The sequence below is a fragment of the Mizuhopecten yessoensis genome, unplaced genomic scaffold (assembly GCF_002113885.1).
Source record: "Mizuhopecten yessoensis strain PY_sf001 unplaced genomic scaffold, ASM211388v2 scaffold5877, whole genome shotgun sequence".
NCBI classification, from domain to species: Eukaryota; Metazoa; Mollusca; class Bivalvia; order Pectinida; family Pectinidae; genus Mizuhopecten; species Mizuhopecten yessoensis.
Window position 1 is genome coordinate 52,508 of NW_018406268.1, and position 21,684 is coordinate 74,191.

Below are 21,684 nucleotides of genomic sequence, written 5' to 3' on the forward strand. Positions count from 1 at the left end.
TTAACCAAATTACATAACTACAAATGATACACATTACTGCATTCATCACAAAAGTTGTAAAATATACACCTAACGTTGTTTAATCTGCATACAGTAGAGGTGTGCACTATATATTTTGACAATGTACGACCTATTTTTTTTAATATGATATACAACTTCTGGGAACCAGCTTGCCAGTTGTAGTCTCTTTTTCGGTAATTCTTGATATACATGTAGTAGCATCGTTAGTATATCTTCGCTCGTGAAAACACAAGACAGTACTTCCCAATATAAATTTTATGTTTATACATTCCTACCTGACTCAATGTAACAATGTCACGACTAGATACATGCTTATATTACCCAAGGTCATACGTCTACTTAGTATATGCCATCCTCACCCATGTCAGTATATTTAAGTGATGTAATTTGAAACTAAATACATACAATCTTTTATCTTTACTCAAGTTATTTTATTTTGATACTAGATACAAATCATGTTTGTATAAAATCATTAAGCTTGTTTACCCGTCCCTTTAAGATTTTATAAAATAGCTGTATTTAAGTAATTGTAAAAATAACGTTTAATCTGAACAATATTTGCCCAGTCATTGTACATGTATATTGAATGTGCAAAATCAAACTAGATACATGTACATGTCATACTTACCCAAAGGAATGTATTTCAATACTAGATCTATGACACCTTTAGCAAAGTGAATGTACCTTAATACAAGATACACACTATCTTTACAAACATGAAAATACTACAATTCACAAAATACATTAAATTGCATAATCATGGTGTTGATATTCATTATCTACGCTTTTTCTACTACTACATTCCATTACCCGATAATTGGCTGATCCTTGATCACATTATCACAGCTCTGTAACATACACTTTACTCATTATTAATTTGAAATTATCCATGACTCCTTTAATTAAGTTTATGTAATTAAAGGGTTTTATGAAACTCTCCTTCTGTTTAAACATACTTTAGACCTTTTTGGATTTAGGCCTTTTGGGATCCCTTATTTCACCGATTAGTCCTAAAAGAACAAAATAGCTTTACAGTGCGGAGTTATTCATTGTTTTGCCTAAATTATCTGTTACCATATTTTATAAGTGCACTCCCTTCATCCTAACAGAGACGAGGGTATCCATACACTATTCCTCAACTATCAATGATTTCTATTATTTGATAATACATATATAAACTCCAATGATCTCAACAATAAATACTTGTTTTACTTGAGAAATGTATGTTCTATCAAAGCATAAAAGGCATTGTTCAGTTCCCACTCTTGATGATTGTCGATTCGAATAAAATTTAAACGCATTAAAGCCATTACTTCAGTGTCCGCTTGTTTATTCACCAGACAATTGCGCATGCTCAGGGAGCATACCAACATACAAATACCCGGAGGGAGCAGTTATAAATTATAACATTATGATACGAATTACTAAAACACTACAGGCATTGTTTTGATTTAATACTTTTGTATTTCCATAATGCAACTGGATTTGGCACAAGTCATACAATTTATATAACGCTCTTTCAATAAATAAACAATCATATATACAACAAAATTACAAGAGTACGAAATATTAAAGTTCAAGTAGAATCCTAATGTGGTAATAATGAAATCGGACCATGTGGTTGCTCTTTCTCCATGCAAACGGAACTAGTGATTATCTGTTTGCTGTTCATAATGTTCTGCCGTTCAATTGTTCATCACTTTCTGTGCTAATAACGTCCTCTTGTTCACTCCTTGCCTGCTGGTGTTTCTGTTTCCACTAGTCGGCTGTCATAGAGAGAAAGACCGAGCACAAGGTCCAAATACATTTTCGCATACAATTATATTTATAAAGCGATTGTATATAATACTATGATAATCGGATATCGATAGACATGTGAGAGAGGGAAAGAAGGGAGGAGAGAGGGATTGTAATTAAAATCGATAAGAATCATGAATGTATTGCCGAGTGTGCATGAAAATCCAAATGTTTTTTTGTTCCGAATTATTTGTATCGCCAAAAAGAAGTAGGTTCAGAGTAAGAGGTACACGTATGTATTTGTTAAGCCCACGATAAAGTTAAACTTAAGGCATTTAGGGCATTGACATTTTGTCTTAACATTTTGTTATACAGTATTTCATTTTTAGACATAAAATGGATTATTAAGAATATTGTATATATAATACTTAATAACTAATCAATATGTAAATGTTAAACCAAATGTTAATCTATCACCTACTTCATTAAATCAAATTAAAAACGTAATAACAAATAAATTTTAAATAAAATAATATGTGGTATGATTTGCATATTGTATGCTAGCAAAACGAACGGTAAAAAGTAAGGGTAATTTAAAATGCACACATGTAACATGTGGTATCAAAGTATTGGTAAATATCACATACGCATCATACCTACGTAATCTTTATTTACATATGTCACGCGCATGCTATGAAATATATATAAGACATATATTCTAGTTTGCTTGTTTACATCATTAATGTGTTATATTTGATCTTTTTTAAATATATGCTTAAGTTTTATTTTTTATTATCATGGATGTGCTTACAAAAACCACAAACTCCTTTATTAATAAAAAGAAACTATTCATAAGATTATTTCTATAAATGGATTTGATAGTTATCACCGTTATCGCATAGTTTAATTTTTTAATTTTCGCCTGTATATTACAGAACTGACCACATACTGAGCTCATTACTCCGTAATTATTTCAGTATAATCATAAACAGAGCTTAAATCATTGAGGGATTTACCAATCATTCTTGGCATCGTATTGTCCAGGAGTTGTCGATCCTCTATAACAATCGCAGCGATTTCGGATTTTGTTGATTTCTGGAAAGCCCAAAGACGCCTATTTCCGTCGATGACACTCATTGCTGTTTCGGCTTGCCAAACAACGATGGATGGTATATTTTGGCATTCCAGATTTTCAGAAATCAGGTCATTGACGAGAGTCATTACATTGACCCCTGAATGATCTCCTGAAGAAAAGGTCATTGGAATAACAGCTTTGGTGAACTTAACACTCATCGGGTCAATGTGCGTAACATTCGGGGCCTTGTGCCAGTAGCCACCTGGTTCTGCTTCGTCTTTTATCTCGACAGAAACACCACGATTTTCCGACGACCTTTTTATTGAGCTGATATAAAACACCTCTCGGAAAGAAATCTCTTTACACCTGCCTGGAAGAAAACAACGCATTCATGTCATAAACGGGGAAAACCCAAGAAGGTTCATAGACCTGGGCAGATTGAACAAAATAGGGCCGACATTAAAACAACGAATATAAAACAAATATCAAACCTTATTCTAAAGTTCGGTTTCCATCTGGTTGTGTTTAGATTTTAGCCGGAGTAGGTTGTCGAACTTACTCATGGGCCGAACTATGACCAGTCTCTCCTACTAGTAATATTGCAATATTCGTGTTTGAATTTTAAAGGAATTAAAGTTGATGTATATTCATTACTTCAAAAATCTCCAAACAACAGTAGCTGAAACTAATCATTTATACGAATATAATCTCATTTTCCCCGTGTGTATTCCGAACCATTTGACATTGTTTGCTTGATGCCGCAAATATATCAACGATTTACCATCACAAACCCCAAAGTTAAGAGCATACCTAGTCTTTCCAAGTGTCTGAAAATCCAAAGACGACGGTTGTCCGCGGTAATCCAACGAGTCTTCTTCCCGCCTACCAACGTCTCCCCACCTGTCTCCTCGTCTTCCTCCTGTTTTAAATCTATTTCCGGAAGTGATGTCATTGATAGTCGACCCTCCATTATCTCGTCTAGGGTATCGCCAATGGTCATGTGTCCGTGCCCAGACCACCGCCGAAAACGATGGTAGACTACCTTCTGACTAAAACAGATGTCAGACGGTCTTAATTTAGACGGTTTTGTATTTTCTGACAAAGACCATGAAACCTCCATAACAATAGATGGCTCTAGATCTGTGGGCAGTTACCTAACACACTATTGAATTATTTACTGTATTATCACGTCTAGGCAAACGCTTTCAGGAAGTCTTTATTTTTCGAAACCGAATATAGAATTTACAGAATCGAAAGCGAAACTGAAATTAAGTTTACAGAAATTAATGTCGATTTGTTTAAATATAGATGGATGCTTTTCCTCTGTTTACATTTCGATACGAAAATGGTCGAATCATATGCATTATAAAATGCGCATTAGTTATCTGGGCTATCCATGAGTCTATAGTGATGGATCAAAAATGTTGTCAAAGTTTTGTCTGTAATCGCTTTTGTAGTCTGACTATGTATTTGTGGTAGACAGACAGACAGACAGAATTTCTCGAAAAAGCACTTATTGTTAATTGGTCATCTGGTAATTAACTAAAAGGCAAGTTTTTAAAGTCTATATTTAGTAACACCAGTACGTACGCCTATTTCACAGCGTGTATTACAACAAGTGTCGTCTGCTAGGAGGAACAAAGCTGGCAGACTACACATATACGTACGTGACTCGCAATAAATAAGATCCGGTGGAAAAAAATGTGTAATTTGAAGAAAACAAAATGAAATACACATTTTACTCATAGTTCTCAAAATTGAATGTAGCAATCAGTTCATAACAGATTGTTTCCTAAAGACATGAATTTCCCCCTTTACATGTATTTCTTTAAATGTGAAACATTTTAATTCATCTGACGAGTAAATGTTTCATTTGTTTTATTTAAAAAGCAATGGTTCGAGGGATTTCATAACCAACATCTGCAAACACGTCGTCAGTGTCATTGATAGGACACATAAACATAAGTTGTGTGTGAGGGCAATATAACGGTGAGGCCGTCTGGAAAAGTCTAGAGAGGAAGTCGTAAATAACACGTGTGCTGCGCATCACGTAATGCGATCAATACATGTGACAAGCAAGAGTGAGGCATGACTGTACAACGTCGCTATCTTAAGTAAACACGAAACATTGATAATTAACAAAATATGTGTATGAGTCTTTATTGCAAAATACAATTGTATATGTCAGAAATTTGTGTATAAATTCGAACATAATTACGGTACGATATGATGGAAATAGTCAATTATTGTTAGGAATGTTTATTTAAGTGGAGATATTGAAGCTTGTAATCTTAGATTTTGTTACGAAAGAAGTTGATAACAGAATAAAAGTAAAGATAATTTTTGCAACGTTATTTAACCCTCAGTTTTGCGTTCGATTTGGTATTTCTCAAGAAAAATGTAAGAGTTATGTCCCTTCGTCTACATATTGCTTTAAACTATATTTATTTTGAACATTTCTGAATCAAATTTAACGATTTAATGTGAAGCATTCTTATTTGTCGAGATGGTAGTCAAAAGTGGGTTCTAATGTGTGAGGTAACAGGAGTTCCAGAGATACCCCACGTGGTCGGCAAAATGACCTCATACCTATTTACGTCCAATCGGTGGGAGGCGATTGTGTACTGTCCACTCTGCCACACATTTACTGAAGCTCAGAGCAAATTCCTACCTCACATGTAAATAGTCGTCTGCTAGATTCAGGTGATGATCACACAGAATAAACTTTGTTTCTATCCGCGAAGCGTGCCATCAAAGCATTGCAAAGAACGGGAGGAACGCCATCACAAATACTTGAACAAACACAGCCTGCCTCAGCTAATAATGGTAAGGACCAAGGATCTATTGAGAACAGCGAAAGAAGTGACACGTTTATCTCCGAAATGGCAATGAACAGGAATCTTGATAACTCATTCATTAGTAAAAGTAACGATTTGGCGTATCAAAGGTAGTGTTGTGTGTTTGCACGCGAAACAAAAAAAGAAAAATAGGGAAAGAGGTACCTTCGGTATTCATCACTGTTCTTAAAAAAAGAGGGTTTTAGTTTACCTTCATATGGGGGCATATGACCTCCTAAATTGACTTTGAACCCTCAAAATGGTAGAGGCTTACTATAGAAAGAGGACAGAATTTGGTATGTATGCCTGATCCTACCACAAACTTTTATGTCTCGCAAAATAAACTGGAGAAAGAACAAAAGTATAAAAGCATTTAGTTTATAACGATCTATAGATGTTTATCTAGTCCTGGATATGACATACTAGATGAATATATTCTATGACACAAAATAAAACTTTTTTTACCCTAACGTATATTTTGATTGTACAGCACGCTCGTCGTCAATATAGTGCTGGCCCCTAAAATGTTGTCGTGTGATGTAGGCTTATGACGTGACACTCGCCGGTTTGCGTTTTTAGTAATCGTTTTATATCATAATCTGCTAAGGCTGAGAGTCTAAGTGCTCTGTGGTATGTTTCCATCGAAGGAGAGTTCTTTTTTGGTATTTAAAAAACTTGGATTTGCATGTTCATGCAAAGAGTTATAAACAAAAGAAAGATATGCATCATCAGTTTATCTTATAACAAAACATTTACACCGATGAAGACATTTGATTTACGTCCGATTCTGATGAGGAAATATCTCTATACTATATAGAAAATATTCAAGACCAGTTTATATCATACACCAATGCATCCTTTAGGACATTTATTTGATTTAGGCATATGAGATGATGCGTTCATGTTTACCATATGGCAACGTGATTGTGGAGATTGTGGCAATCGGAAGTAAGTCGTTGCGAAGATTTAATATTTCATTTAATTATGGTCTCGATTTTTTTTATTGTTCCTGCCTTTAATTTGAAACATTTAAAAAAAATCCTGTTTTCTCCAATTGATGTCTCACAATTTTATTTGAATTATGGAATCTTTTTATGGGACCTAAATAATTGTTAATTTCATTAGGTAGATCCGGAAGCGCCTTGCATTATCTCCTGAATAAAGTCTTTCCTTTCATTGTAATATGGTAGTTATGCAGTTTATTGAATAAGCGTAGTTATAGTGTCTTTTAACAACAAGAAGTTATGTAACTGAAATGGTTTAATTATGTAACATGCAGGGTATCAATTGAAAAGACAGATAGGATATAGGAAGAAAAAACATTTCTTTTCTAACTTTTTTATTGAACAACGGAGAACTCCGAAAGTATCTTTCCAAATGCATTTCACTATTTGTCACATACAGACCTAAATTTAATATGAGCAATCGTTACTTTGAACGGGGGCTGCCTCGAAATAACAATATTCATGCAATTATTGCAAGATACAGTTTCGAAGTGCAATACTATAGTTGTCCCCGCGAGCAGTAGTCATGCAGGCCCCTTACAGCACACTAGGGTTCATACGCTGTCAATGTTGGACTTTTACGCATGCCGACTGGAGCTGAAACACTATGAAAGTAATCTTCCCAAAATGCTACCAACCTATCATGAAAAGTTCAAATCATAGGTTAACTTGTCCAAAGTCGATCATTCTTAAGTTATTTATTTTTTCATTAACTCTTGGGACAATTTAAATGTTAATTGAAAAACAAAATGTTAGAACTTCTTTTAAAATGCAATTAACTCTTACACTGTTCGTGTTTAGCCACAAATGATGACGTTCAAAAGAGGATGGCTCCATTGATGGGTCTATTTTTGTGTCTGATTGGCACTCACAAGAATTTGGCAAGCTCCGGACCAAACCAATTAGAGAACTGCAACACATCGTGCTGTTGAAGTGCCCAGTGAAGTGGATGCAACGAGGATAACCTGCTTAATTAAAACTCTCCAAAGACAAAGAATTAGCAGAAAAATAAAAAAAATAAAGGAAACGTTTTTTAATTATCCTTTGAGTGAGAACCAAACGGTTTTGGACATTATCGAAAGGTTTGCAATTCTGAACGGTTTTCCTGCTGCAGAGGAATCTTGTAATACATGAAACACATGGGATTCTTTAGGAAAATCACTTGATTAGTTGAGGAAAAAAACACTCTGACCTAAAATTATCAGAAACGTCGACTACTTCAAGAAATGAATGAAACACGGCCAACATTTCATTAAGTAAATATTGTTACTTCTTTCCACTAATACACGCGCACGCAAATGCATATCACTCTACTATGACGAAAATATAACAGACGTACCCGTACAGTAAAAGCGAAAGTCCTTGCGTTTGTGTAACTCTTTAGAGGGTTTAGGCCACAATTGTTCATACTTTCATATTTTACGGTCAGGGGATGCAATAATACGTGTAGTCACCGGGACCCCGTTTCTCTCGGTACTCAGATGATGGACAGGCCGTGTGATGCGATGACATTTTCGTTGGTAATCGTTCTAATCATGATATGTGAATATTTCCCGCTTATTTACACAACACCAAAAATGCGAGTTTTTCGAAACTGCTAATAACTTGGTCTTGTACATTAAAAATACGCCAATATCAATCATGGTAGGATTTGGCTGGATTGCGGTCAAGATTCAATCCCCGAGTTCCTCGTGACATTTGCTTACTTACTTTTTACTACTTCTGCCCACACCTCCAATATAAAATGGTCTTGGACTGTTGCTTCATTGCCTGCGTTGTAATATTCAAGTAAGATAACCCTATGGGCCGGGAGAGGGGGAGGCTGTTAACAGTACATTTTCGCCGCAAGACAGAATAAATATCTCTTTCAGCACACTCGTGTGATAAGGCTTATTTCTGAGAATTTTCTTATTGTATTGCTTGTTTGATTTTAGAAGTTGGGTATCTATCAACAAGCACTGTAAAGCACTGCAGCAGGATTTATTCAAGGTAGGGGCGCTATATCTAAAGAGGTACAGTAATGATAATAACTAGCCTGCAAATGACGAGGAATATCAGATTTCAAGTCAAATAATAAGACAAATGTTATTTACTATCGAATCATATGAACTTTGAAAGTACACATCTTTTAAACAGTGCCTAAGGATTTATAAAGTACAGAGTAATATCGATTTACGAAACAAACATGACTATTAAAGCGCATTTTGTTTGATGTATAACCTCCACAAAGACTTTGGCGGAGAACCACAATTTGTAATAGATATGGTCACATGGACTTTTATCCTCAGCTATGCACTTTTCCGGGAAAATAAACATTTTTAATGGAGTCGACAGCGTTTTACTCATTTGTTGTCAAGCATGAAACTAATAACGGTATTTGTCCAAAAGAAATTTTAATATCACAAAAAACAATATTTTCCTATATCATAAAATCGGTCACTGTCATATATGTCACCTGTTAGGTACAGCTCAACTTAATGTTCATAATGGCATCAGATCGTGGACAATAGAAAAATACCTTAGTGTCATAAAAACCGTATTTTGAACTTAAAATCGATAAAACATTCATGGAAAAGTACAAAAAGAATAAGACTAGGTGTTCTGGAAAGCGTCTTATCTCACACTTCACAGGTACATTGGCAGGGAAAAGATAAACCTGTCTCGATCTACCTCGATCAAGACAGCTGACACGCGCTATTACGTCACAGACAACGCACTTCTTTCAACATGACATGTGACCCTGTGCACTTTTTGAAAAACCGATTACATCATCACTTTTTACACAAATGTATAATACACGTGCAAACAAAACATGAAAAGCTCAACATTCCGACAGTTCAAAATAGGTGAATGTGTTGCCGTAAGAAAAAAATGGTGAAAAGGGAAGAACTGTTGATGAATTTAATTGATGATAGTTCGGTGCATTGGGGTCAAAAATACAAGTTCTCAGTGAAGGTATTTTTTACGGTATAAAAATGTGGAAGAAAAATAATCAATCATTCCTGTGTGATGCGACAGACATATCTGAACCCTCGGGACGAGATAGTTTTTAGGTTTAGCACGAGGCTTTAAACCTGAAAAAAAATAGCTCAGCCTCTGGTTGAGATATCTCTGTCTACATCACACAGGAGTAATAGATTATATTATTCTACTTCATAAACGACACCCGCCATGTAAATCAAGGTCAAATCCAAATAGTGCCACTTCATCATCGTGACAACAAAACAACAAAGGGCACTTCTGAGCATAAAAGCCAACCAATCTTCATACTATACAAAGAAATAACATATTTCAAGCGGAAGTTACGGCAATAGGATAATTACAAGGATGTTTTCCTTTTAAATTTCTTGATTTTACCTGAGTATTGGTTTATCTCAATTTTAAATTCAAGTTTATGTTTGTTTGTTTAAAAGAAACGACCATATGTTGCAATTAACTTTTATTTGACCTTCTAAGTTTCAATTAAGTCTTCTATACCTGGTTATATTTTTTATAGATTACCGAATCTTCCATTTCTTGCAGGGTTCCTATTAGTTTCTATCCTTCTCTATGGGTGATTTTGACGGCCTTTGTTTCTCCAAAAATCTCAATTTGAATCGCTATGTGTAGAAGCCGATTTTCAGTCGACATTATGATAAGTAGACAAAAATGTTAATACCCAAATTAAATCGTATCATTTTGATAGGTTATGATTGTTTTAATTTGTAATGCTTTAACTGCAACACCTATAAAGTTATGACATTTGGTAAAATTGAAAGCGTATTTCAAAGTAGGGATATATAAGTTTATATATGAACAAGCAATAATGGAAGACAGTTATTTTCATTTATGACTAGTACCTTGTCCGGGCCATGAACTCACAACCTACAGCCAGATGACATAGTCTTTGAATATCTGCAGTGTTAACCAGTACAAAACCTCACCTTCTTAAAAAAGGTTGCTATGTTGCAATATTTTGTGTCTTTTTTTTGTGTTTTTTCGTTTATTTATTTTTTTCATATATTTTTCAATATCAATTCCCATGGAGTGGTTACATTGTATTGCGTATGTTTTCTTCCCTCAGAGAAGCGCAATATCTATCTCAAACACTGAATACTCTAAACATCGGGTTGTTTGTGGTAAGATCTATCCATCAAATTTCTAACCTTTTTTTGAAATGTCAAACTGATAGATGTGTTCTAAGTTATTATTTTTACCGTCGTCATGCTAAACCATACAATGATGGATGAATAGCTGTTTCGGGAAGGTCAATATTTGCAATATCTATCAAGGAAGGTTTCTTTTTGGAATTAAAAATATTTCGGTGGGAAAACCTTTCAGATGGTCTAAAGATACATGATTTACTATTGGTTTTTGTCTCTGTATACATTTTCCGTGTTATGTCTATATTTGGTCATTTTTGCAAATGAATATAAATGCAGTTTAGGTCTTCCATTTTTGTTCCCGGTTGCGACGGGGAAACACAATTAAATTATATCATATGCATGTATGAAATATGTTCACTTAAAGCAGAAGACGATGTTGAATTATCTTTTGTTGTTTTTCGATACATTGCAATTTTTCATTTTCGAAAATAGCAAGTTGTGTGCAATTTGTACGTGTTCATAGTGAAATGGACGCGTTTATTGATCTACGTAGACCCAAGCTTGCTCGTGCCCACAAGGTAAATCTTTATTAAACATTGCCTAATTGAGCTCGGCACCGTCGGCTCAGTCACGAGGGTATGCTGTGTGCGGAACGAAATCGCCTTGTGTCTACATCATAAATATAAGGGCAAGATAAAAAGAACAAAATACGATATTGTTAAATACAGGAACCGATGAGATAGGGGATCAAAATCAATGATATAAACAGTGTCAAAATAAAAGATTTACACGGCATCAAAATCAAAGATAGACACGTTATCAAAATGAAATATATGCACTGTATTGAAATGAAAGTATACACTGTATCGAAATGATAGTACATACAGTATCAAAATGAAATTACGCACAGTATCAAAAAGAAAGAAATATACAGTATCAAAATAAGAGATGTACACCGTATCAAACTGAAAGATGATCATTCTATCAAAATGAAAGTATACACAGTATCAAAATGAAAGATGTATACTGTATCAAACTGAAATATGATCATCCTATCAAAATGAAAGTAAACACATCATCAAAATGAAAGATATACACCGTATAGAACATAAAGATGTGTATACCACAGTATCAAAATGAAAGATATGCACAGTATCAAAATGAAACCTCTGGAGACGAAACCATGTTGTCCGAAATGATTAATAGGATCTTTCAATATCTTGCAGGTAGGTCACAGCAGGTATTCTTCACTGTCTATCTAGTAGAATTTCTGCTCTCAAGGAAGGAAATGATTTCTTTATTCTTTTCAAGTCTCTTGCAAACAAAATGAAATATATCCATGACATCTAAGTGCGCTATGTAAACCAATGGGTTTCTTTTCTCGAATTTTGACTGGTTAAATATTGGCCGTATCATTAGAATAACAATATGTCAACGTATCTATCCTATTGCTCAAAATAAATATGAGAACTTTCATCAATCTCTTACAGAAGTATGTTTACCCTTTCAGTTTCTTTCAAGTGCTAGCAGACGCTGTGCTGATGCTTCTTTTATGTTCCTACAGTACGGTCACACGTGCATAACTTCCGGTTAAGCGTGCATTAATGTTTCTTGCTGGTTATCCAGCCAGGTTAAGACAAATAATCATTTCCCGTCCGGAAGTGAGGACATCTCTGCCCGAAGGATGAAAACATTTCCTACATCAGAAGAAGCACGCACAATGATGTCTCCCGTGAAATCCAAGAAAGTATTTAGGTCATCAGCGATCTAAGACATAGCAAAGTGGTTTTCATAGAAAACTCATAGGTGACTTCTGGGCCATGGTGATGACCGTTATATGTTTTCAATATAGAGCAAAGCTTCTAAGGTGCACAGCATTGGCGAAGTGGTTTATTTGTCGACTTAACATACTTACCTGAACAAGTATTATTCTAATTCATAATAGTTTCAATGATAATTTTAGCATACATTGTTACATATTTCTATATGTAGATCATTAACGTCCAAATGTTAACATTTTAGAGAAGTCAAAAATATAAGAGACGTTGATTTAAGCCCTCTCTACGAACGCATTCATGCACGGACTTACCTCGTGGAAGGGCTTCCATACATTTTTTTCTTATTTTCATTCAATGATTAAATATGCTATTTTGTTAGTTTCAATAGAGTAGTCAGATGGCGCAATGATAAGCACACCTTTTCCCGCAAGACGGCTGCGGTTCGACTCCCCGTTGGACTCGAAAAGGGAAGCTCCGGTTTCCTTCAACATTTAACCTCCCTGCACGCGTCCATCCAAGCTTAAAAAGTGATAAATATGAATTTAAAAAAATGTTTATATTAACATTTTCTTTTAAAAAGATTTTTTTTATATTTACGAACCTCCAGTACTGTGGATCTTTACTGGAGGCTGAAATGTGTGATGCTGGGGAAAGGGAAAGTATAAAATGTATTCATGTTAGAGAATTAGGTTACAATTATATTCAAACTTGAAGACATGAAGGAGTACATCTAGACTGCGAGATCCTTTAATTTCAGTTCTANCCCTCCCTTCGATTGATTTAAAAACAAAAAAAGATGATAGGTATACATGTACATTATCAGACCGTTTATACCATGCGTATGAGCTAAACAGGTTACTATGTTAATATTTAGAAGAATGAATCGGATTGACATATTTATGAAAGGCTACTTGTAAGGTGAAACGATAAGCATGTGTCACGGTTAACCATGTAAAATGATATCTACTATCATATCTATCCGGATACCCCGTTGATTTTACCTTATCATCATCCTATTTCAAAGGCATTGTCGGGCAATGCACATGTGTGTATTTGGATATATGTGTGAGGATGTAAGTGTGTTATGCAAACTGTTTGGTAGGGAGGTGACCCATAAAGAGTTTATAAAACAAGCTTTTCTAAGAATTGAATTTGTGATGTGGATTATCCAGTCAGGAGCCATACATACATCAAAATACATATCCCTTTAAAAATGAGGCGCAACATCACGACAATAAAAGAGACAGATTCGAATCATGTTGCCCTTGGCTCGACATTAAGAATGACAACGAGGGAAGGGTAATGCCGGTCAGTTAACATCTCTAAGACAAATTTAAATTAATGGTGAATACCTTAGCATCGCCACACCCAGTACCACCTAGTGTCCCGGAATCACAGGAAACATGAGAACAAAGCTTTTCCATCCTCGAACACTGTATATACAAACAAGTGCTGAGTGTCGTTTTGTCTAAATGAATATATATATAAATATATATACTGTGTCTCAATTTTCGCATCTACGTGGTTGTGGGTGACTCAAAATGAGTTTATGAGACAAACTTATTTTCAAAATTCATTTATCCGCTACTTTTTTTCTGTCAATGTGCATCATCTGTGTTTTACGTCATGTATTGACTTTAAATATGCACCCAACACAAAAAGAAGGGTATTACTTAATTAGCTGAAAATCCTATTCCCTATCTTTTTTTAAGGAATTTAGGATTTTTCGTAAAATATCTCATTAATTTTCAGAAGGAATTATTTGACCAGTGCGTTACCAAAAGCGGTTGATAAGTAATGAATAAGTCAGATAGAGTTGATGAGCTTAACCTTAACAATTCAAAAAAACTATTTCCCAAGAAGACTTATTAATGTCAGTCTTTTTCCTTAATACGACCTGTACTTACAGTTCAAACTAAACTCTTAACTTACGTAGCTGTTCCTACAAATGCTGTTTAATTAGCCTTTTTTGCATATTTTGTTGCAAAGCGGTCTTATTTTACCGGAGGATAGTGCCTTAAAACGATAATAATTTAATCGTTGCTTTCTATAAAATATCATAATATTTTTATGAAACATGTAATTGTTGTTCTTATATTTAATAGTGTGTTAATATCAATAGTGTTTAATACAGAAAAGATATAACATCAATCAACAATTGTAAACCTTGAAACCAAAGTAGACGAAGACATAAACAAGAACAAGCAAAACAACTACACAAGATGTTATTAATACCCACAGGAACCGGAGCTAGGTATGACGAAGGATAATCATTCATTGCATCGAAAGACACTCTGATTTTTATGTAGACCATGGCTGTAGATGTTCGGCCTTATATGCAAGCGCAAAGGTTAATTGACTTTAACCAGTGGTTAATGAAAATCCCAATAAAGAGACGAAGGCTGTCAAAACAAAAATAATGTTCAAAACACCAATTCAACTGGTTTCAATCAATCTTTAGCAATTAAATGATATCATTTGTTCTTTATTTGTTGTATTCATATAAATCAATTTTCCCCAACCACTGAAAGCAGGTAGTCAAATGGGGTTCGCGCGCGCAGTGGCTGGCGTCGCCTGACATTAAGGCGGTCTCGGTTCGATTCCCCGATCGGACGTAAAAAAGTATGGCGTCACCTGCCCGGACATTAGGACCCCCTGAGCGCTAAACAACGGCCAATAAAAGTGATTAATTTATAAATTATGATTAAATAAATGAAGTTAAAGTCTAAAAAGCAAAACAACATGCTGCAACGTATGTCCATTTAATCGATTACTTATCAGTATGGTATTCAATGATGGTATTTTCAATCATAAGTGTTCCGGAACAAATGTTGACATGCATCAAAAGGGCCTATACTATAACCCGTTATAATGCTATATCCTAACAATTTGTAGTACATATGATTTATTGGTAAACTATATTTTAATGAAAACTATGCCGGAATACATCCCATCTGCTATAATGTTACGGCCAGTCTCGAGAATAAATATACTACAAAGCACAGTCACCTTCCTTACCACTTGAAAATTATCAAACTAGGGAGTATTAATAGACAGCTCATAACCAACGCCGACACATATTTGCATGATCCTGCCTCATCCGAATCATTTTGATACAAAAATAGCTGATGTTATTCAAATGTACATATGTACAGAAATAAAAAGAATCATGTTGAATATATTGGACTGTCTTACGATAATTTACTCAAAAGTTGAATATTAGGTATATTTTTTTTCATATGCTTTAGTATATTTTCTCATTAATAGTTGTTAAATTGACATTAAGCTGAATATTTCCTGAAAGAGAAGGCATTGCTGTACATAGCAACTTCATTGTCATTGTCCTTACGGAGCAACAGCAGTATTGTGTTGAAACTAAGCCCATCCATCTCATCACTCTGACTGAGTCATCGGATAGCAACTGATCCAGGTATACATCTCTGACATATAAGTAAGGACTTTCAGGGGATTGTCACAGATCTATAGTTTTTGTTAACTGGTGTCCCCCTTGCAGACAGAACCAATTCCATTATATCAGCGCCCAGGGATTAAGTTACGTCAAGTTTTAGATCAGCCGAAACATGCAGCTTCGAAAAACGTGAAAGTCACATTTGACATTTATTTGAACTGTCTTGATACAATGTTTGATATTTTTGTAGAACCGAAGTAACTGACCAAACGCGAAATGATGGGTAGCTTTCTTACAATGAGAAGCCACCTTAAATAGCGATTAAAATAATACAAGCCGACATGACTAAAATAGCATTGGTTTCATTTTTTTCCAGTCAGGGACGAATTCCTCAAATACTCATACGTTTTATGTATTCTTTCTAAATAGATAACACTAATACATTTGTATATCGTTAAACGTAGCATTAAGTTAGTATATTGTAAAGACTTACTGGTTGTTTTGTAACTTATAACATATCTGAGTAACTGTTATTTATTTGCGCCAAATAACATGTACTTGTAAATAGTTTTAACAAGTTTCTTTAAAACGAATGTTTGCATAATATCTCTTTACACAAGTCTACAAATAACGTAAGGTTATGTCATGTTACCACGTGACCACTAGAACACGTGACCCATGCATTAACCCGTAGTCATGTGACTGGATGTAAGTGAATTGTACCGTCCCATCTTCCTGTTGAAACTTGGTATAATGTGCACGATTTATACGACCGCCTAAAGTTCTCTCTGGAAACAATGATAACCTTGATAGACCACCCTGATGTTTGTGGTTGTAAGAATTGAGTTTGCCAGCTTATATGTGCCCTGACCAAGGATGAGTCTTTGAGGTGTTTTGAGACTCTCTTCTCGATGACACACTCAATCCTGCCCGCATAGGAGTCACATTTAATTTGGTACACCGCTTCAGATTTGTCCTAGATTGATGAAGGGATATACTGCTATGCTTTTCCCAATTTTGCTTACATTAGTCTGCGGGAAAACTCAACACCTGTTTCAGATGGCTCATCTCCTAGTTCGTGATATCATTGAACAAGCAGAAGCAAAATGTACTACAGTTGTATCTCAAGGAATACCATGGAAAGCCCTGATTGTCATTTTTGTTTAAATGTTCGTATGGGAGATCATTTCTGTAGGTATAATGTGTTGATATGTTACGGTACACTGGCAGAATTTCTTGAAGTAACGTTTACCTGTAAACAATTATGGCAAGAAATTGACCAGAATTCACCGGAAGTTGACCTGGCCTGAAATTGTTTCAGGTCTTTTTGAGGTAAAATCCAGTACAATAATGACCTGAAATTGCCTTTTTCTTTGCTATTTTTAATTGAATTGACCTTAACATTTGACCTGAAATTGACCTAACTTCATATTAAGATAGTTTACCTTTCTAGACACAGAATAGCGGAGCGCCGTCATCCCGTCTTCCTCATGGGCTTTCATGATAATAAGGGAATCATCCTCGTATCGTCCTAAGTACCCTACGTCAACTATTGTAGGTATTGAGACAATTGGATTTAGAATTCACAACGAGGCTCATATGATATTTCCATAACTGTACCTCCTGTCAATCAATATCACAATTTGCAACAAATAAAATAAATATTGTCTCCGGAAAATGAAACGGTTAAAGCTGGGTTTCTTTGGAACCATTAGGCAACATATTGTTATCTTTCTGTTCATTGTCTTAACACGTTGAGGTAAAGCTTAACCTTATTACCCCTACTACTTTCACCGACTGTATTTTTTAATGTTATTGCCTAATAAAATGTATATCTTTAAAATATATTTAATTAAATAATAACCAAAGAAATGAAATCAGCTTAAAATTCAAGTCTTTTAAGCTTTGTTCTTTCCTCGTACATTCCCGTTTTCCAGTGATTCTTTGACAGACTGTCGACCAGGGGTTCAGTTATTAAACATACATCCGCAATGTAATCCCAGAAATAATTATCTTCCAGTAATTTGTGTTTTCGTACGTCACAATATTAACCTTAGTGTATGTAATTAGACTTATATTGTTAATCCCTGATAACAACTGGTAGACGAAGAACTAGATGTTTTAATGAAGTTGAAATCTCGATATGTTTTGTGTAAGCTATTTATGAGATGAATGGTTTCCATTACCAAATGCATACATATACATATTAAAGGAGTTGTATATTCATTATAAAAAAGTACGTTGAACAACACACATTTGAGGATCACCTTACTGCCAAAAATTAACAACGCATGGAAACGGTTTTATTCCGCATAACTTTGACATTCAGGAATCATTTCTGAAAATAAAATAATACCTTGTGGGACTAATAGAAAATATTTTTAAACAAAATAAACAAAACATATGTCATAAAAAAGTGTTCTGATTGTAAAATTTAGCGGGGCTTGACCGGGATTCAAACCCTGAACTTCAGCTGGTTGTGCTATCGCTCTTACTGACTAAGTTTGGTCAACAGATGTGTCTCGGCCCCAATGTGCTTCACTTATATACGAAACAAAATTAAGGGGAGGTCACTGTATAAACGAAAACATAACAGTGCAGTGGTACATGGGTCCTAAACTTAAATCCCCATCACTCGCTCATTGGTAATGTAGATAATATTTATGTTATTATACCTTATCATTTCATATACGTATGCACATTTAATTAATTAACATCACTGCTTTAAAATCTTACAAGAGGATTTAGCCAGAACTTATGTTCTATTCATAGATCTATTGGCAGTACTCAGGTATTTTATTTTACATTTCTCTTAGTCTTATTAATTAGGTTGGAATTAGTAAGGTGAATCGCATTGTTTTATCGAAGGTATTGGTTGAGAGTTGACCATTATTACCGACGTCACTCTTATTTTTGATACTGGCGGTAACGGTGTCCTTTCTTGTCATGCTGTAAGTTTATGGTATAAAATCTTGAAGTGAGGAGACTATTGTTTTCATACTGTCGATAAATGCCATGGTGTCGGGAAATGAGGTGATTATGTTATAAAATCGGGTAGTTAGGTGACTTGTATTGTTTTGTTTTCGGTTAAAGAGTTAAAGGGTGAAGAGCCCATTAATGCCTCAGTCTACATGTAGGTACGTGGTAATATTATTTCAAAGGGATAACTCTGAAAAAGTTGTTTTCAAAATTCTTTCTACGACATCTATTCTAATTAAATGGATACTAAGGTCAGCATTATACTTTCGAATAAAATTACCTTAAAATCACTTTCTCATTATTGTTTTTTAATGTTTTCATGATGACCCTTATAATTATAAACCATGTCAACACTTAGGAAACAGTCTAATCTATTTTTCCACTGTTTTACCGAAAATTAGATCTTTTGTCCGTTTTTTACTGTATAATCTAATAATCTGACATTGTAACCACACTACGACCGAAGCATGATTAAGCATTATGGCATACATGTAACTGTTACAATACACAGGTTTTCCGTATTTAACAAAAGAACAAAAATCAAGATTTTTAATTATTGAAAATAGTTATGGTGGTACATAAGTCGAGCGCTCGAGAAGTAATGTCGAGCGCTCGAGATAATATGTCGAGTGCTCGAGATATTATGTCGAGTGCTCGAGATAAATTTATAGAAAATATTTGTGTGCATGTCCTCAATATACCAACGTAAAAAACATTGAACACAGTAGATATTTAAACTCCATTTAAGGGGATAGTAGCAAATTCGTTCTCCATACCTCAAGCAAAGTTAAGTTTTGGATTACAAAACAATAATGTTAAGTTTCAGTTGATTTGTGTAATGCTTCTGTTCTCACTGTTGTATCAAAGTGAGTAAAAGAAAGCTAAAACACAATTCGTCTAAATATATCTTTTATCTTATAAATTGCAATGAAAATTGTGATGTTAGTCATTCAGGGTCATTAAGTCAAAACATAACAAGCATTTCCAGTTCTGGTAACGGATTTCAGGCAGGCTTGGACATGCATCGTTCTACCAAAGTGATGGAGTTTCTGACTAATAGTTTAGTTATAATGATCAGAAGTCAGAAGCTGGGGAACAAAATAATGCTGAGCGTTTAACGAAAATCGTGTCTTCTCGGCACGTGCAGTGCTATGATTATCTCGTCTGACCACGTAAAGTGCTACAACATTTTTTTTCATTTTTAACAGTAAACCTGGTGTGCATTATTATTTCGTATCCATTAGACATTGTTCTTGAAGCTAAACTCACATATATTTGTTTTCATAAGATGTCGACCCAGTTTTATATTGTTTTTAACGAATGGATGTTTGAAATGGTGGGTACTGTTTGAGATGTTTATGTTGACATCTGTTCTAATGTGTCTGATAGACTCCCACTACAAAATGAAAGTATTATGAGTGTCAGAGTATAGTCGGTCAATGTATAGAGGTATGGGCGCTGTGCTAGAGATTATTCATCGGTTTGTTGTTATGAGTAAGATATTCGTTTTTTTCTGTGGCGTCTAACAACTAAAAAATATATATCCAAACCACATGCATGTCGTGATTTCGATTGCGAAATTGGATAAGACAGCGATGTGTGTTTACATTTCTTTATCTGTACTACGCAAGTATGTGTAATACTGAAAGTCAGCTTAACATTAAAGCCAATACAATCTCAAGCTCGATGTGTCTCTTGTTGTATAGTACATGGATGACTTTTTCGTGTATGTAGAGTCGTAATGGTTTGGTTTGGTTGTATTTTGTTAAACGTCCTTTTAACAGCTAAGGTCATTTACGGACGTTAAGCAGGGAATAACAACTATCATTTTAAGGACTTTGGTATGTCCCGGCCTGGGGAGAGATCCCAATGCCTTTCCCACCTGATCAAACGATCAACATCAAATCAAAAAGTGAGGTATTCCCGTTGACCTGGACGCTCGGTCGATTAGACCGATGTTATAACAATCTGAAGTCCAGGGTTCGAAACCCGGTCTAGCCGGTCTGAATTTTTAATTTGTTTGGAATTTTATTTTGCTTATTCTATCGTATTGTTTCTTTTCATAAAAGTCCCTCAACGTATAATAATTGTCTTTTAAGAAAATATATGTCGAAGCTATAGTCATGCCAGTAAAAAAAAAAAAAAAAAATCCAACGCGAAATTACGTTTTTGGCAGAGGTACGAAGACCTACAATTTAGTTTCTTTTTCATGTTACAGGTATGAAACGAAAATGATTTTATCAATGTTTTGTCGAATTGAATTGAGAACGAGTTTCTGAATTCTCGTACGAAAGTTAAACGAATTTAAGGGCTTTTGTAAGACATGGCAAAGTATGTATGAGAGAAAATATAATACAACTTACCATTTCCATGTTTTCATTGTCACCATCCTGAATTCATGTCTATTGTCTTCATTGTCATCTTGAAGTCTATCATTTTATTTGTTTTTCTCTAAATTCTGTAAATAAGTTATAATGCTTGAGGTTATACACACAACAAAAACACCGTTTCGATGCTATGCGCAACACAGTTGTCACGTGACAATATCCTACCACATGACAAACATGTAATGACTTTTGCAATGATTTAAGTCCAAAAGGCATGAATTCATTGATGTAAGAATGGCGATATGAAATAACTCACATTGGTAAAATAAGTGAAGAAGTTGGAATATATTGGCATACCTTATTAGTATTGATAAAAGGTTTTTAATTTTAATTTTATTTATTTATTTATTTAGATTTGTTTCGATTCCTATT

The 21,684-nt window shown here is 34.7% G+C and overlaps 1 protein-coding gene across 1 annotated transcript; it reads right to left on the reverse strand.

The window, feature by feature from the left end:
* Window positions 1-1,334: 1,334 nt before the first annotated feature.
* On the reverse strand, window positions 1,335-4,032 carry LOC110451201. Its single transcript, XM_021499079.1, has 2 exons — window positions 3,644-4,032; window positions 1,335-3,203 (listed from the first exon to the last, which is right to left on the reverse strand). Exons 1-2 carry the CDS (start codon window positions 3,951-3,953, stop codon window positions 2,716-2,718), a joined length of 798 nt encoding a protein of 265 aa, XP_021354754.1. The 5' UTR covers window positions 3,954-4,032; the 3' UTR covers window positions 1,335-2,715.
* Between the last annotated feature and the right edge of the window lie 17,652 nt (window positions 4,033-21,684).

Bases quoted from the DNA above. Each gene is read 5' to 3' on its own strand.
- LOC110451201 (XM_021499079.1), bottom strand. From the start codon at position 3,953: ATGGAGGTTTCATGGTCTTTGTCAGAAAATACAAAACCGTCTAAATTA. The intron at 3,204-3,643 runs GTATGCTCTTAA...GTTTTCTTCCAG, and splicing joins CAGACACTTGGAAAGACTAG to GCAGGTGTAAAGAGATTTCT.